The sequence below is a fragment of the Manis pentadactyla genome, chromosome 1, assembly GCF_030020395.1.
Source record: "Manis pentadactyla isolate mManPen7 chromosome 1, mManPen7.hap1, whole genome shotgun sequence".
In the NCBI taxonomy this organism is placed as follows: Eukaryota; Metazoa; Chordata; class Mammalia; order Pholidota; family Manidae; genus Manis; species Manis pentadactyla.
This window is the reverse complement of record NC_080019.1, coordinates 29,811,609-29,828,900: the sequence shown is the minus strand read 5'-3', so window position 1 is coordinate 29,828,900 and position 17,292 is coordinate 29,811,609. Positions and strand designations below refer to the sequence as shown.

The 17,292-nt window shown below is 40.3% G+C and overlaps 1 protein-coding gene across 5 annotated transcripts in view; it reads right to left on the bottom strand.

The window, feature by feature from the left end:
- Positions 1-17,292, bottom strand: part of FNIP2 (folliculin interacting protein 2) — a 124,153-nt gene that overhangs the window by 37,548 nt on the left and 69,313 nt on the right. For all 5 annotated transcript variants that reach the window (XM_036887722.2, XM_036887723.2, XM_036887720.2 and 2 more), the window contains 3 exons: positions 7,964-8,093; positions 1,531-1,732; positions 1,144-1,232 (listed from right to left, as the gene is read on the bottom strand). In XM_036887722.2, coding sequence (XP_036743617.2) covers positions 1,144-1,232; positions 1,531-1,732; positions 7,964-8,093 — 421 coding nt within the window. The remainder of the gene's footprint in view (positions 1-1,143; positions 1,233-1,530; positions 1,733-7,963; positions 8,094-17,292) is intronic.

Genomic DNA, 17,292 nt, shown 5'->3' with positions numbered 1-17,292 from the left:
GTGTTCACGGAGGCTGTCTGGTTCTGTGCTTTCAGATTCTTGACCTCTGAAAAATTGATACTTTCATTAAACTAGTCTACAAACTCTCAAGCACAAGCAAGTTTTTAGCTGTGGCCAGAGCAGAACACCAGGCAAATCCAGTGCTGCCCACATAAGCATAGAAGGTTTACCAATCATCACACTGACATTAAAAAGAGCCCAACTTTACACTATGTCTCAAATATATGATTTAGGTCTTAACAATCACCAGATAATGACCAATGTGTTACTTGAGTACTTTATACATAACCCAGGGTTCAAAAAATGCTGGGGATTTTGTCCCATGCAGCATTATTGAGTTCACTAGCATATACCATAAGCACAGCAAAAAAATTCCAAGAATTCTCAATTTTATTTTTATCCTTCAGCTGCAGAGTAACAGTTTGACTCATTAGCTCATCACTGCTCAGAGTAGGATTCCATTCCCCATTGAGAAACTGGCTCTGAGAAATGGTGCCACAAATGCAGCTCAGCATGGTGCAAGAGTGTCCCACCTGTTACCCAAAGCAGGTCACCTCTCCAGCTAGACACCTGGGGCAAGGGCTCCAGAAAACTGGCCTTCAGAGAACAAAGGTCATGACTTGGAAACTGAAGACACATTGGGGCGGTCATACCATTTAAAGTCCGGACCAGGACACTGGGTATAAACTAGGACTGTCCTGGCAAACTGGAACATCCATCTCCCTGACATACATACTCGCTCCATCTATGCTTTGGACAAGCATCCCTGAACTCTAGTTTCCACATCTGTAAAGTGGGGTTAATAGTGTTAACCCCTACGGCTTTCATGAAGATGCCATCCAATAATAGACAGGCTTTTAAGAGACACCTGAATATTACATTTCTCCATTCACCCTGTTAAAAACAATCACACAAAGGACTGCCTGTCAGGAAGTAATGAGGATACTTGGTGCTGGTGACTTAAATTTTTTGCTCCATTTGGTGTGTTTCTGTCCTGAAGGAGGGAGCTGCTAAAGTGACTAATAATTGCCAGCCCCCCGGTTTTTCCATGTCATGGTATCTGTGTATCTCTAGATCCACAGCTGTCGCTGCTGCGGCTGCTTATAAATTTCCTCTACTGGATTTGGCAAGTTGTCAATTTACCTGAATTCTCCCAGAGCTTCCATCAGACGGCTGACATAAAACTGCACACGGAGACTAGACTCTGCTATCTTCCTACAGGAGATCATAGCCTTCATTGAAGAGAAAACAAGCCAAATTACTCTCTGAGAAGAGATTCCTTTACAACTACCTACTGGGCCCTTATCAATGAGACATTATAATCAGAACACTCAATATTATACTCAAAAATTGGTGATTTACTTCATCAGAAGGCAGTAATTTCCGTTCCTAAAGCCATCCAGCATCTGATGCCTACTATCCATGTTTAACTTCTCTAGGAAAGTGATCTGATACTTAGACAAAGAGATTCTACCATCTTTAAAGCCCCATAATTGCTTCTCTATTTGGCACCGAATTACATTCTCATACCTTTTCAATTGCACTCTTCAGCCTGTTCAAGTGAGATTCAAACAGGGGGAAATGAGAAAAGAAGAAGTCCTGGAAATTCCTTTGTGCTTCTTCTAGCTCACACAGGGAAAAGATGATGCTTATGGCGATTTTCTTCCTCCGAACTATGGCTGGATTAGAACTACAGGTTTCTTCAACTAAACTGAATGTCTCATCAGTTGACCTGAAGGAAAAATAAATTTGAAAAGTTGCCATGCATCAAAGAATCACACTGAAGATAAACTAATGCCAGAAGATGACCTTCAGAAAGCTAATCCAGAATACTTAGCATTTTAACTAAGAGTTTACCTCTAATTCATTTTCTAGTCTGTCATAAAAAATGAAAATATCACCTTGCCATATGGTATCATGAAAAGAAACTTAAATGAAAAGTAATTTTAAATGCCCCCCTTGTTGTTAGAGCCTTAATCCTTTTCCCTTGGATTATTTTACATCAGATTGGTGGTATTTAGAAAGGGCTGTGAAACATCTGTTCACTCAAAAAATAGGACCTCTGTTTTGGTTGATAGGTATCAATAGATAAGAACATTGGAAGAGAAAGAATCCTATGTGGTATTCTGTTTAGCCAAGGCATCATGTTTGCATATTTGTTGATAGCTGAGACTTACTTTCCCAAGGCTATTAAAACCCCTGGATGAAGTTACTCCTGTAAATGCTCAGATTAAGCTGTGTAATTGATTGAGCTCTCTGGGAAATCCCTCAAGCAGAGACCTACCTTTCTTCTTTTATGGAAAATTCTCAAAAAAACCTTAAGATTATTTTAAGAGACTCTGCTTCTATGATAACAGGATCATGAAGACAATAAATTCTGAATATAAATTCAATTTGTCTTAATAGGTAAATCTCACAAATACAGCCCAACCACGTCTTATTTAACTATTCTGAAAAATAAGCATAACTACCACATAGTTACCAACAGTGAGAAAGGAAATAAAAATTTTTTTTCTATAAAGATACCAAAGCAAAAGGACAGAACATATTATAAATGAAAGAATCTAGCCTGGCACAAGTAGGTATACAATAAATTTTCTCTTTCTCATTGACTCCACCCTTTAGTCTCATATACCTGCCAAATATGAGAGGGTACTGCTTCCTCTATTTTTTTTTTTTTTTTTTTTTTTACTACAAAGTACAACATAACAATTACTTAGGCTTGGCAGAATTCAAGGCAGTTAGCCACCTACTCTTTGTCTTAAACTTCTTATTTTTGCCCTACTCACAGTCTATAATGTTCTTGTGATTTCAAACATATCCACATTTTGGAAACATACATACATCAAAAATTTTATGGTCAGGAAAGGTACTTTACTTTTAAAGGAAAGGAGATAGACATCTTATTTTAACCTCAGAGGGGTACACTATTGTTTCTCTTGACTTCAAACAAGATCCCAGAGATACAGATGTGGCTGATAAATCAGAGAAAGACTCTCACTAACAGACATGCCACTGGCAGGACATGATTTCCAGGTCCTGTTGTAAATGCTACCATTAAAATAAACCATCAACTATTTTCCCTGAGAGGAGAAGATCTAGGGAGATCTTAATCATCTATTTGTCAGAAAAAAAAACAACATTGAGGCTTTTTTTAGAATTTTACTTAATTTCATACAATGCTTCCTCTTCTTTTCCAATGTACCTGTAGCATAACTGTTCTCTGCACCAAGTTATTTCTGTTCTGTATAGGAAATCCTGCACTTATATTACATCAATACTTTCTTGCAACCCTTTCTTTTTTCCGGCATCTTCCATTTCTCTTCTTTGTCAAACGTAAAACGACCATATCAGTCCATTCATCTTTGGCCAATATGGTCCTTAATAACCAAATTGTAGTAAGCATTTAACCCTATGCAGGTTTATGCATCTTCATCTTCACCCAATAGACAACAGCCAGCTCTGCTCTAACACAGCAGAGAGTGCCACCTACTGAATTTCTGAAAAAAACAGCCATATTTACATTTTAAAAGTTATTTTACAAGGAAAGAGTATTTCAGAATGTTTCTTAAAAATTTAAGTATGTACCCATATATTCATTGTATCTTCACCTTCAAGTCACCAGATAAGGTACATAGACCAGTTCGTAAATGTGGCAACTGAGGCAGAGTGATTAATCCACTTGCTTCAAGTACAGAAAGCTTCTTAGGGACAGTGCTGGAGTTAGAACTCAGAGTTTCTAGTCTAGCCTTATTTCTTGGACTTGGGAAATGATCAGGGATTCTGCCCCCATGTCTCATCCATCTGCTGGTGTTCATGCCATCAGATGCATCACGCCAATGGGAGCACTGAGAGGAAATGGCTGGCAGCAACCACGCCAGCTGACAGGCCTTCAAGTCAAGGAAAGACTGCCACTACACACTTAATTTCTCTCCTTATAAAAAAAAATATAATTTTGTTTACACTAATGAATAACTATTTACATACATTATGAGTACTTCAAGATCATAACTAAAACAAATATTAGGATTATTACATACATCTCAAATGATTTATAGTTGATATCAGGATTGTTTGGTCTAATTGCTTATGTCAGCTTTGAACTTAATGCTGAATCTATGTATTACATTGGAACATATGAATTCACCATTTTTATAGGTCAAAGAATATTCTACCAGCAACTTTATATGGTTGGTTCAATTTAACAACTCGAATCAAAAGCGTTTCTGGGACATTACACCTTGCTCCTTTTCTGTTTCAACAGCCTCACTGAGGGATGACGTCTCTGTTGCTTCTCTTCCACTATAGACAGTACCTCTGCCTCTGCTGGTAAATGCCCAAGCTTAACTCTCCATCCATGACCAAAGCTGACCACTGGCACAGCAGGGGGCAGGGGGTGTGAGGCACGGGTGTCAGTGTGAAACCAACTGTTCAGGACAGTGTGAGTATTATGCTTTCTACTTTTAACTCTCTTAGGAAAGAAGTTTTTGATTACTGTGCATTTTCTTTCAAAGCCAAAGGCAATTGTATTTCTGTTACCCACTGTTCTCCTGTCTAGCATAAGAAACTAATTTTCCCACCCACACACCTGCCAAACGGAAGAGATCAATTGCAACATCCTTTAAATGAAGGGATCTTCAGAGGCACAGTGATTAGTTCAAAATGTTGGCTGCACTTAACGCTCTCAGTATTAAGCAGAACTGAACTGAGAGCCAGCCTCATGGGCCTTCGACCCCATTCACCCAGAGCCCTGCTCTCAGAAGGGGCCCCTGCCTGGTTTAATGCTTTGTAGTTGCCATTTTGAATTCTTAATAATTTTATCTTTGAATTTGTATTCTGTAAGTGAAGTCTAATGGGACAATGAAACATGAACATGAGTAGGGGAGACACTGGGCTGCTCAGTACACACTGGGCTCAGGCCCAAGGGCAGGCAACCCAGACACTGAGCTGCTCACCTACATCCCCATGTCTGGGCACTCCAGGGTGCTGTAAGTCTGGGCCCAGACTGGTGGCTGAGACAGCAGAATTGACAGAGGCAGCAGTGACCTCAGCCCTGGGAGAGAACAGCGGCGCAGGCAGCTCCGTGACCCATGGCGGAGGCTGGCTTGCCCATCCATCATCACAATACATCCCTATCAAGTCTGCACACACATTTGACTCGCCAACCTGAGCCTTGGGGGCAGTAAATTATTAAAAGAGCCTACAGTGTACACTGCAATAGAGCATATCAGGGAATAATTAGAATTCTCCGAAGAGTTTTAAATTTTCTGCTTTTGAAAATGCTGCAAATTGCCAACCAAATGTCTATAAGCATAGAAATAGAAATTAAATGTAAAGATTGTCACAATGGACAGAAAAGAAATCATACTATTTTCATATGAAGCTTCAGACGATCAAATCATTAATAAGGAAGCTATTTGAAAATTAATTTTTCCTTATAATTGAAGATGCAGTGATAGAATGCATAAACAGGTATTTTGAGTTATACATGACTAACTTTCAGTTTCTTGTAAGACCCCTGCAAGTTACAGAAAATGTTAGAAAAAACATTAAAGTAACCTTATATAAATTTAGATTTAAAACTAAATTCAGACTTCCACAAAAGGGAGTTGTGTGAAGAATTAAACCTTTCAGAAAAACTGTTCCACAAGAATTATCTAATACAGATGTGCCAAAATTTGTTTTTTTGAAAGTTTAGCAGAAATTTAATCCAGTGTTGTCAGAACCTATGGAACTCCAGAAAGAGTTGCATTGGCAGAAAGATTCTGCCAATAAAAATCATCAAATGTTTTTGCTATATTGCACTTGCCAGGAGTGATAATGCTTTTAATTTTATCAACTGAAAGCAAAGTTGCTGTATAAAATATAAATTTTGATGACTTAAACAAGTGAAGTTATAGAATAGCCAGAAAAAATTTTATGATGAATCAAGATGTAACATTATTTATTATGTTATGTAAAATTATGACACCAAATCATTGTTTGCAATTCACAAGTTTATGTTATTATTTGTATTAACTAATATTCCTATTATGTTTTATAAATAAAGTAGTTTTTAAAGAAAAGCTTTCATTTTCATACCTTTAATAGTACTTTTGCCTGCTTTTTGAACAAGGGGCGCTTTTTGAGCCCAAGAAACTTATTTTAGTTGCAAGCGCACTGGACATTCATTAGTTCCCAATGCCAGAACTTGGCTCAAATAAGAGTTTGAAGAATTTTAGAGTAGGCTGGGAACACTCTTCAGCTTTACACTTATGCCTCAAGGAATGGAAAAGCATTTCTTGGAAAGACAAGGTGTCTACAGGGGAAGACTTCTGAGACCCATCTATCTCTCCCGACCACAGAAACTGTTGCAATGACAGTGAGGAAGGTGGGGCCCCTTCTCCTGACACTTGGGGTAATCATGATGGCAGTGATTAAACAGTGGTAAATTAGTCATGGTGGCCAAGATTTTACTCACCATATCTTGTCTTAGCCTGACTTGACTTGTATTATCTTATTTTACTCTCCCAACAGCACTGTGAGGCTGGGACTAGCACAATTACTGTGCCACAGATGAGCAAGCAGCACTCGGGCTCCGGTTAACACACGCTCACGCTCACCCTGGGAGTGATGGAGCCAGAGCTTGCTCCAGCTATTCTGCTCCAAATCCACCAACCACACAGGTCCCCAGGAAGTGATGCAGCTGCCATCTTTTCTTTTTGCCTAGCTCCCTAGGATTGTGAGAACAATGGGAGGAGAGAGGCAAGCAGCCTGACATGTGCCACACACATGCCCCAACCCCTCATTTCTCAACTTGTTCTCTCACCACCATCTCTTTCCCAGTTCCCCCCAGAGGCCCCAGGGAGTGCTCTCTCCCTCCTCTGAGTCCTGACACCAGCGGCGCTGGTAACTGCTAGAAGAGGATGTAGAGGAGCTTGGGGATGGGAAAGGTGTAATCAAAAGGCTACTTAGTGAGGCTGTGGGGAAGAAAAGTCGAAAGTTGAACACTGAGGTAAATATGTCCTCATGCAGCTACTTAAAAAATTAGTTGCCAAGCTCAACTTTCAGGTTCTACCAGACATATCCAGCAGGGGGAGACTACACCTTCTTTCCTACTAAGATTTGGACAGCAAGTCTGCCTTCCCCTAGCACTTGTCATTTAACATCCTTATGCCATTATTTATGTGCATATTGTCTTGGCCACTACTTACTACTCCATAAACTACTCAGACACAGGCACGTAGCTGAATCATCTTTACACCTTCACAGATCCCTGCACACAGTGATTACTAGCCAACTTACTACATCAACCTATTTACAAGTTTACATGAATTTTTATATGAATTTTACATGACCCATCTTAATTCCTTTTTAAGTTTTTCGATTGTAGGAAGAAAAGGCTGGAAGCTACTAATGTAACATCATAAGAAGCTAAAAGATTATTTTTCACACAATTAACTTTAGATCTACAAACCAACTGCAATGAGGGCAAAAAACACTTCAATGGCATCTCTATAAACTTATTCATGACTGTTCAATAATTTAAGTTTTACAAAGACAGTACATCACAATCCTTGAGTTCATATATTTTAAAAGGCACATTGGTGTCAGTGTCAGCCAAGGAAGAGATTCATTCCATCCTTCTAACCTACAAGGGATACATCTGGAAGGGAAACAAGTCAGAGAGCATACTTTAAAAAAATTAACACCAAACACATGGCACAATTCCTCAGTGTCATCCAAACCAGGATATATATAATATATATATATATATATATATATATATATATATTATATATATATATATATATATAAGCTTTTATATTTATTCTTTCCAAAAAACTTCTAACTTGTAAGTTTTTAGGCTAAATTGAAACTAATCAGAAAGTTCCAGCTCCTTTTCCATTGACAACAGGTGAGTACGGTGTCCTGCCAGTTTAATCAAGCTACCTGTACTAGTACCTTCCAACTTGCACCTCACCTCCTCGGAATGATGCCATTTTCCAAACTTGTTGTCTGACTTCGAAGCCAGCGGCGCTGGTAACTGCTGGAAGAGGATGTAGAGGAGCTTGGCGATGGGAAGGGTGTAATCAAAAGGCTGCTTAGTGAGGCTGTGGGGAAGAAAAGTCGAAAGTTGAACACTGAGGTAAATAAGTCCTCATGCAGCTACTTAAAAAAATTACTTGCCAAGTAAGCTCAACTTTCAGGTTCTACAGGACATATCCAGCAGGGGGAGACTACACCTTCTTTCCTACTAAGACTTGGACAGCAAACATCCTTTAAAAAGGAAAACTAATGAAAAGAAACAGGGATTACAGACATAGCAAATGCACCAATTTTCCAGCCCCACATTACAAATGCAAAGTAATTACTATTCATTCACTCAGAGTGTACGTTAGAGATTTCTGATAAAATCGTCCACATAACATAACTGTTGATATTGCTGCGTGGGAACCTCAAACAATTTCCTCCTCTTGACTGCTCTTCATTCTCTATTTTGGGTTGAAATCTAGGAAAATAAGCAGTTCCTCCACACAGTATTCTCCCTCCTTCCCCCAAACTCCGAACATACAATACTCACCCTCCCTCCCTGCAGCAGCCCCCACCCTCACCCACCACTCCTGCTTGGGCTATGAAAGAGCAAGCTCCAGACTTAGTATATTTTCTGCTTGGATTACTTTTCTGCTTCCGAGCCACTCCCTGCTTCTTCCTGCTACGTAACATTCTATGCCTATACTTGGGCTGTCAGTAAGTGTGAGCTGACATGCAAGCCCGGACTTCCCTAATGGCAAGAAGGGACTGGCCGTCTCATGACTGGCAGAGGGTTTCCTTCAAATCACAGCCACTTTGCAGATGGACGGAGACAGACTTGTTCTCCTTTTACTTCCTGAGGGTAGACACTGAAATGTCACTCAGTCCAGTGAAAACGGAAATGGAGTATTTACTGATTGTTGATCAACATTGTCAGAAGCAAATCACAGGACAATGGAAATTGTACCCAGGACTGTGCTCTGAACACAACAGGCAATTAACAAATATTTACTGAAAGTACAGCATTTCTTCACTGAAGTGTTACCCAGATGTGACTAGCCTCAGCAGACTGCATCAGTTCTGACCTAGTTTTAGCCTTGACGCTGGACTTAAATGTCCAAAACCAAATCCACTTTCAAATATCAGTGAGTAGGCAACTGTGAGAATTTTAAAGAGACAGAAGAGCTTTTCTTCAAAATCTCATAAAATTACTTAATTAAAAAACCCAATTAGACATTCCACCCCACTCCCAAGTTCTCAAGGTCCTGTGTAAGATACAGAAGACCCTTGTTCCCTATTCCCAAATCTTCAGGGTCCCTGGCGCTCACCCCAGTCTTATGCTGATTAAATCAACTTATTGGCAATTGGAGGACAGCATTTAGGGGTAGAATTTGTATTTCAGACATTTTTTTCCCCTATCACAGAAGCAAAATGAGGTCCATATTCTGCAGATTGTCTGTATTGCTGTATGACTCAGTCTAGTAAGGTGAGTGAGAGCCCAGGCTCCCTGCTCAAAGCCTAGGGCTGCCATCCACCAGCCGTGACACTTCGGCAGCTACTGAACCTGCCAGCTTTCTCATCTGTAAGGTGGGGACAGTAAAGTATACCACACTTCAGTATTTTTCATGAGAGCTGCAATCCACTAATGAATGATAAATTATTTAGTGGACTGAAATCAACATTATTTAAAAAAGAAAACAGAATATACTGCAGTGTTACATTAATGGATGAAACTTTTGTTCCATATAAAGATGTTTGTTACTGGATCATAATCTTAAATTCATTAGCATGGATTGTAAACAAAAGAAACATTTGAAAAACAATGACCTATTTCATAAGGTTCCTGTGAAGATTAAACAAATCATACATGCAAAATACTTGGCCCAGTGCCCTGCACGATAAATGCTGACTATATACTCCCTCTGGCAATTCTCAGAAAAAGGTAAGCTAAATGAGACATTTCAGAGTACTAAAAGGTTGTTAGTTCTATTAGCTAAGTATGAAAAGAACCTAGGACTTATAACAGAGACGTGAACAGGGAGGGGCAAAAAATTAAAATAATAAAAAATCAGAAGAGAACATTCCTTTTCTCTGCATTATAAAATGCCAAGCAGAAATTTTTATGGCATACAAATGAAATATTAGGCTACAGTGTTGGTTTAATGCTATCCAGCATTTCCTTATCAAAAATATTTTATTATTACTTAAGAAGATTTATATCTCAAAGCACTGTGGTATATATACTATTGTCAATCACATGCTCTAGTGAACAATAGTTACAACTTTCAAATTCAAGAACAGGCTTAATTTTAGACTGCAAAATGGCAGTTTTCATGAGAAAAGGGTGGGTTCAGATATCTGTTTCATCAACATTGAGTGCATTTGATGGTTGGCTAGGCTCATGGACTGAAAGGCAGTGCAGTATGAGGCACTAGTAAGCTCTGGTATGCATCTGAATCACCTGAGAAGCTTGTTTAGAAATAGAGCTGTGTGGGCTCTGTCCAGCTAATCCCTCCCTGTGTTTTGGGGCCTGGCATCTACAGGTCCCATACTGTAGAGTTTTTACATGAGAATTAAGTGGGGTGGGTTCCAGCCCCAGCAGTGCCCCCAATTAGCTCTGTGAGCCGGATAAAGAAATTCTGCAATGGTGCCTCAGTTATTCAATGTGAAATTTTTAGTTAAATTATTTATAGGCTCAGTTTCAGCCTTAAAAGTGCTATGTCTAGGGGATATGAACCAAGATGGCGGCGTGAGTAGAGCAGCCGAAATTTCCTCCCAAAACCATATATATTTTTGAAAATACAACAAATACAACTAATCCTAAAAGAGAGACCAGAAGACACAGGACAATATCCAGACTACATCCACACCTGTGAGAACCCAGTGCCTCGTGAAGGGGATAAGATACAAACCCCGGCCCGGCGGGACCCGAGCGCCCCTCACCCCAGCTCCTGGCGGGAGGAGAGGAGTCAGAGCAGGGAGGGAGAGAGAGCCCAGGACTGCTAATCACCCAGCCCTAGCCATCCACACCAGAGCACAGACACACAGAGCGTGAGTTGGGTGCTAGAAACTAGGGAAACAGGACACTAAGACCTGTGAGTGGGTCCCTGCAGCTGGTGCACCCGGGACAAAGAAAAGCAAGTGCTTTTTGAAAGTCTTAAAGGGACAGGGACCCCACAGCTGGACAGAAGCACTCTGGGACACTTAGCCCAGCAGCTGCGAATTCTGGGGAACTCTGGGCACCTGAACCCCTGCAGCACAGCTCGGAGGCCCCTCACCATGATAAACAGCCTCTTGCCTGCTCCCCCTCCAACGTGGCTCCGCCATATTGGAGTAGCAGCCTGAGGCAGGGCACGCCCACAGCAACTGCAGAGCTAAATAAACTCCAAAGTGGCCGGGAAAGATCAGAAGCCCCGTCTGCATGCAGCTGCCCCGCACAAGCCACTAGAGGCCACTGTTCTCCCAGGAGAGGAAGGCCATAAACTGGCAAGAAGGGACTTTCTCTTACCCAACACACGTGCCAGCTCCCCACAAATATATCTATCGCCATGAAAAGGCACAAGAAATTGATACAGACCAAGATCACAGAGGCAAACCCTGAGAAGGAGATAGACCTAACCAGTCTTCCTGAAAAAGAATTAAAAATAAAGCTCATAACCATGCTGATGGAGCTGCAGAGAAATATGCAAGAGCTAAGGGATGAAGTCCGGAGGGAGATTACAGAAATGAAACAATCTCTGGAAGGATTTATAAACAAAATGGATTAGATGCAAGAGGCCACTGATGGAATAGAAACCAGAGAACAGGAACGCATAGAAGCTGACGCAGAGAGAGATAAAAGGATCTCCAGAAATGAAACAATATTAAGAGAACTGTGTGACCAATTTAAAAGGAACAATATCCACATTGTAGGGGTACCAGAAGAAGAAGAGAGAGAGAGAAAGGGATAGAAAGAGTGTTTGAAGAAATAATTGCTGAAAACTTCCCCAAACTGGGGGAGGAAATAATCGATCAGACCATGGAAGTGTACAGAACTCCCAACAGAAAGGACCCAAGGAGAACAATACCAAGACACATAATAATTAAAATGGCAAAGGTCAAGGACAAGGACAAGGACAGAGTTTTAAAGGCAGCCAGAGAGAGGAAAAAGGTCACCTACAAAGGAAAACCCATCAGGCTATCAGACTTCTCAACAGAAACGTTACAGGCCAGAAGAGAATGGCATGATATATTTAATGCAATGAAACAGAAGGGCCTTGAACCAAGAATACTGTATCCAGCATGACTATCATTTAAATATGAAGGAGGGATTAAACAATTCCCAGACAAGCAAAAGTTGAGGGAATTTGCCTCCCACAAACCACCTCTACAGAACATCTTACAGGGACTGCTCTAGATGGGAGCACTTCTAAGACTAAATAGATGTCACCAGAGAAAATAAAATCACAGCAAAGAAAGCAGACCAACCAAATACTAACTAAAGGCAAAAAATAAAATCAACTACCCACAAAAGCAGTTAAAGTAAGCACAAAAGAGCACAGAATAAAACAACCAACATATAAAGAATGGAGGAGGAGGAATGAGAAGGGAGAAAAATAAAGAATGACCAGACAGTGTTTAAAATAGCTCAATAAGTGAGTTAAGTTAGGCAGTAAGATACTAAAGAAGCTAACCTTGAATCTTTGGCAACCACGAATCTAAAGCCTGCAATAGCAATAAGTACATATCTTCCAATAATCACCCTAAATGTAAATAGACTGAATGCACCAATCAAAAGACACAGAATAACAGAATGGATAAAAAGCAAGACCCATCTCTATGCTGCTTACAAGAGACTCACCTCAAACCCAAAGACTATAGGAACAAAGAAAGACTGAAGGAACAAAACAGCAGCAGAATCATAGAACCTAAGAATGGACTAACAGTTACCAAAGGGAAAGGGACTGGGGACAAAGGGAGGGAAGGGAGGGAACAGAGGGATAAGGGTGGGGAAAAAGAAAGGGGACATTACGATTAGCATGTATAATGTGGTGGGGGCATGGGGAGGGCTGTGCAACACAGAGACGACAAGTAGTGATTCTACAGCATCTTACTACGCTGATGGACAGTACTGTAATGGGGTTTGTGGGGGGGATTTGGTGAAGGGGGGACCCTAGTAAACATAATACTCTTCATGTAATTGTAGATTAATGACAACAAAATTAATTAATTAATTAAAATAATAAATAAATAAAAGATTTTTAAAAAGTGCTATGTCTAATGCTCCTTAATATTTTTAGGACCACTTTTATTTTTAGAATACATTCATAATTAGAAAAAAAATGTAAATACGTATAGACATTTGCAGTTTTGTGCATTAATAGGAAAATTTAAATTAGCCAAATTCTATCACCAGGTTATGGTGAACATTTTGTGCCTGGTTAACTTCCAAATTTAAAACACTGTTCTTTCACCCCAACCTCCTGTCTGAGGAAGAAGTCTTCAATCAGCATTCCATTTACTCCTACAGATATTAGCAAAAGAAAAAATAAGTCTAAAGGTTTAAAATGCCGACTGCTGACTCTTCTTGGCCAGTGACATTCAAGTTCAAGATAAATGTTTAAGTTTCTCTGAAAATATGTTTGCTATTTTGAGAGTTTACTAGGAACACTGTACTGATGATTTGACTACTGAATCTGAATTTGACTAAATAATGCCCCGAAACTCTTAAGTCCATTCACTCAACAAATATTTACTGAGCACCTTCTAAGAGCCTGGCTTCATGCCAGACACCTAGTACAAAGTTAAAGGACATAGACAGAGTTTCTGCCCTTGAGAAGCTTACACTCATGGAATAAATAAACAAGATGATTTCACACTGTGAAAACCTCTATATAAATAAGTTAGAATAATTTTCTTTAAGCAATTAGGGCACAGGTTTATGAGGGCAGTAAATGTAAATTCTTTAATCCGTGGTCAGAGAATACCTTTATGAAAATGGGACATCTAAATTGAGACTTAAATGCCAATGAGAGCCATTCACAGAAAGGGCAAGTAAGGGAGGGTAGCTGAGATATTTCATATGAAAAAAACTGAATTAATATCAATAATTATTCTAAAAATCTATCAGTATTTCTCCTTGTATATATGGACAGATACAACCACTACCCCATTTCAAATATCCATTGAGGATCTACTAGATGCCAGGCATGATTCAAGCTGCTGGGGACAGAGCAGTTCCTGTGACAAGGTTTGTAGATCTCTGCCCTCATGGACGCACATTCTAGGGGAGAAGAAGAAACAAACAAAAATCCCCAAGGAATTACAAGAGCCAGAGTGTAGTAAGTCACAAGGAATAATCTAAACATTGGAAAAGAAAGCACAAAAGTCAAGAACCCAGAAGCAGTTATAATTTCTTCATGGGAAGACTTTTGAGGTTGGCTTACTGATACTGCTGAAAAATGTGACTATAATATTAAACAAGTGGCAGGCACCCTTGGGTCTGTGTGCAGAACAGGGCTACAGCAAATGTTCAGGGCAAGTACAAACTCCGGCCTACAACGGCAGGTTTAGGCCCTGCCAAATACATCTCACTTGGCAGGAAGACTTTCAGGGGAAGGAGAGGGCAGAGAACTCCTATTCTTCTGTCTCTTCTGCACTTTGGACAGGATCTGTCCTCTGTATGTTAGGAAACACTCTCATTGAAAGAAAAAATAGAAAAAATGCATTAATGTGATCAGGCTTCTTCTTCCCTCCCCAGGCTCATCTTGCACTACTTTCTCCTCACTACATTCTGTCTTTCTATTCCTCATACACAAATCTCCAAAGCCTGTTCCCACACTAGATCTTTGCTCTAGCTGTTCCCATACCTAAAATGCTCTTTTCTCTGATCTTTACACAGCTGGGTACCACTGGCACTCAAGCTGAAAACCTCATCTTCTTGGAGAGGCCTTCCATGAGCACCCCACATGTTTTACTGTCCTCAGCGGCACATAACTGCCCACACTGTATTGTCCATTACCTCTGTCTAATTGAATACAAATTCCATAAGGTCAGGGATCGTGTCTACTTGATCAATGATCTCCATAGCCTACAAAAATATTTGGCACATAAGATGCTCAAGAAATGTTGCTGCATGAAGAATGAGCAAATGGTTATGTGAAGGCCAGTGATGTCTATCTCACCTGATAATTAAAATAGAAACAAACCATTAGAGAAACAATTTCGAGAGAGAATTCAAAGCCTGAATTTGTTAAAGTTTCCTGTGGTCAAAGCTGTATATATAGCATTTTGGATTTTCCCTTTCTTCCCTCACCTTTAAAAAAAAATTTTTTTTTGGTGGTGGTGGTGTGAGTCTCTGAACCTGAATACCTTCAATTCTAATTTGTCTTAGGTATGTAAGAATGCCAAATCTACAAAGGAAAACGTTAAAGCAAAAGGCTCAACAAATTAATGAACTTGAAGAAGATAAATATCCATTCCAGGAGAATACTGAAGGTCTGATGTGAAATATGAGAAGTACAATGAAATGAAGAAATTGAGTTCTGCCCATGCTACCTTACAGACTGCCAAATCCACATATATGTAAGACAAGGCAAAGCCTGAGGTAAAATCTGACAGTAAAGATATAAGACATTTTTAGATTTGGATAGTTTATTACTTACAGAGGCAGTGAAAAGAGGAATGAGCCAAAGGCGGCAGTTCCAGGGTCCTTGTCCCCATGCCGACAAGGACGGCACCGACAGAGAAGGGGTCAGATGCCTGCAATGCAAGCTGTGGGAGAACCTGCTGCTGGGCACCATTCTAGACTACAGCTATGTGGTGTTATATTCTGCAGCTCTAGTCTGAGGTGGGCAGAAAGCTCCATTCTCCTCAGAACCCTGGAGGTGATGGGAAACTGTCTCATGAGAACTTCCCAGAGGAGACAGAGAAGTGAGGGGGAGATGACCTCCTAGCAGCCTGACAGGCCTCCCATTTCCTCATATTCCCAGAGAAGCACAAGTTGTACTGCCAAGACTCAGATAAGTGGCAGTTACAGCCTTTGCCTAGATGGATACATGCAAGGTTGACAGGGTGTAACGTCCTTCCCCTGCACAGACAAAACACTACCCTCCTCAACTCCTACACCTCCCTTCAAAGTACTGCATCAGTTAATGCAGTGAAGGGCTCAGGAAAAGATGGGATGTCGACTGGCATTAGTCAATGGTGACCCATGTTGTAATAAATAGTCTGACTCCATTTTTTTGATGCTTGACTACTGATAGCTTTGAAGCTTCAACCTCACCCCTCCTTTCCTTTCTGCCCCAGATCTGAGCAAGCTGATGAGAAAGCCCGGGAAAGCTCAGTGGGAGCCGGTGGGATGGTCCAGTTTTGTGCAGGAGCCCTCGTGCTGACCCTGCCTTCTAAGCACCATAAAGCTCCAAGATGACCTCCTTTCCTTTCTTTCAAGTCATTTTCTGGCCACATTGGGAAGCCCAGCCTGATGTCACCAGAAAGTTTCATAATGTGAGCCATAAGTCTTTTCATATCCTCTTCATGTGTGTGTGGTACAACCTGTCTTAACATCCAAACCACGTTTTGGGTGCGGTTCCTCCTGTATCTGCAATGTGGCCAAAACACACATCCTATTTGAATACTATGATGATACATAGGTCTTACCCTGAAGATTCATTTTAAAACACCTAAATAAAAATGTTTAAAAGTACATATTAAAAGCTTTCCTCATTCTGAATGTCTGCTTATTTCACTACTTTTAAGAACAGGGTAACAGTAAATGCAGTTTCACAGAGAATGGGTAAATGATTTTTCTTGTCAATGACTTGAATGTTTTAATGAGGAAGAGAATCTAAATCTGGATTGAGGAGATAGATTCAAATGCTCAGTGACTCTGGTCTTGATCCTGGCCCTCTGAACCTTACTCTACTCATGCACCCAAGACTTCCAAATTTTAGCTCCTGCTCCAATCTACCTCTTCAGAACCAGTTTCCTATTTCTAAGTTAGACCTGGAGACTTTATAGACACTTAAAACGAAAAAATCATCTCAGTGTCTGTTTCCCCAGACCTGCCTTTTGCTTTCCCTACACTGGCTCATGTCATCCTCTCCCACTTGCTTTCCCACATTAGGACCTGGCTGGGGGTCCTTGGTTCCTCCCCGTTTTTCTGAGTCACTCAGTAACCTTTTACAGTGACAGAGAGGAAATCAAATTTTGATTCTAATCTCGGCACTAACATATTTTACTAGTCATAATAAGTACTTTAATGCCCCTTTACATAGCTTGTAACACAGAGAATAAGGAAAC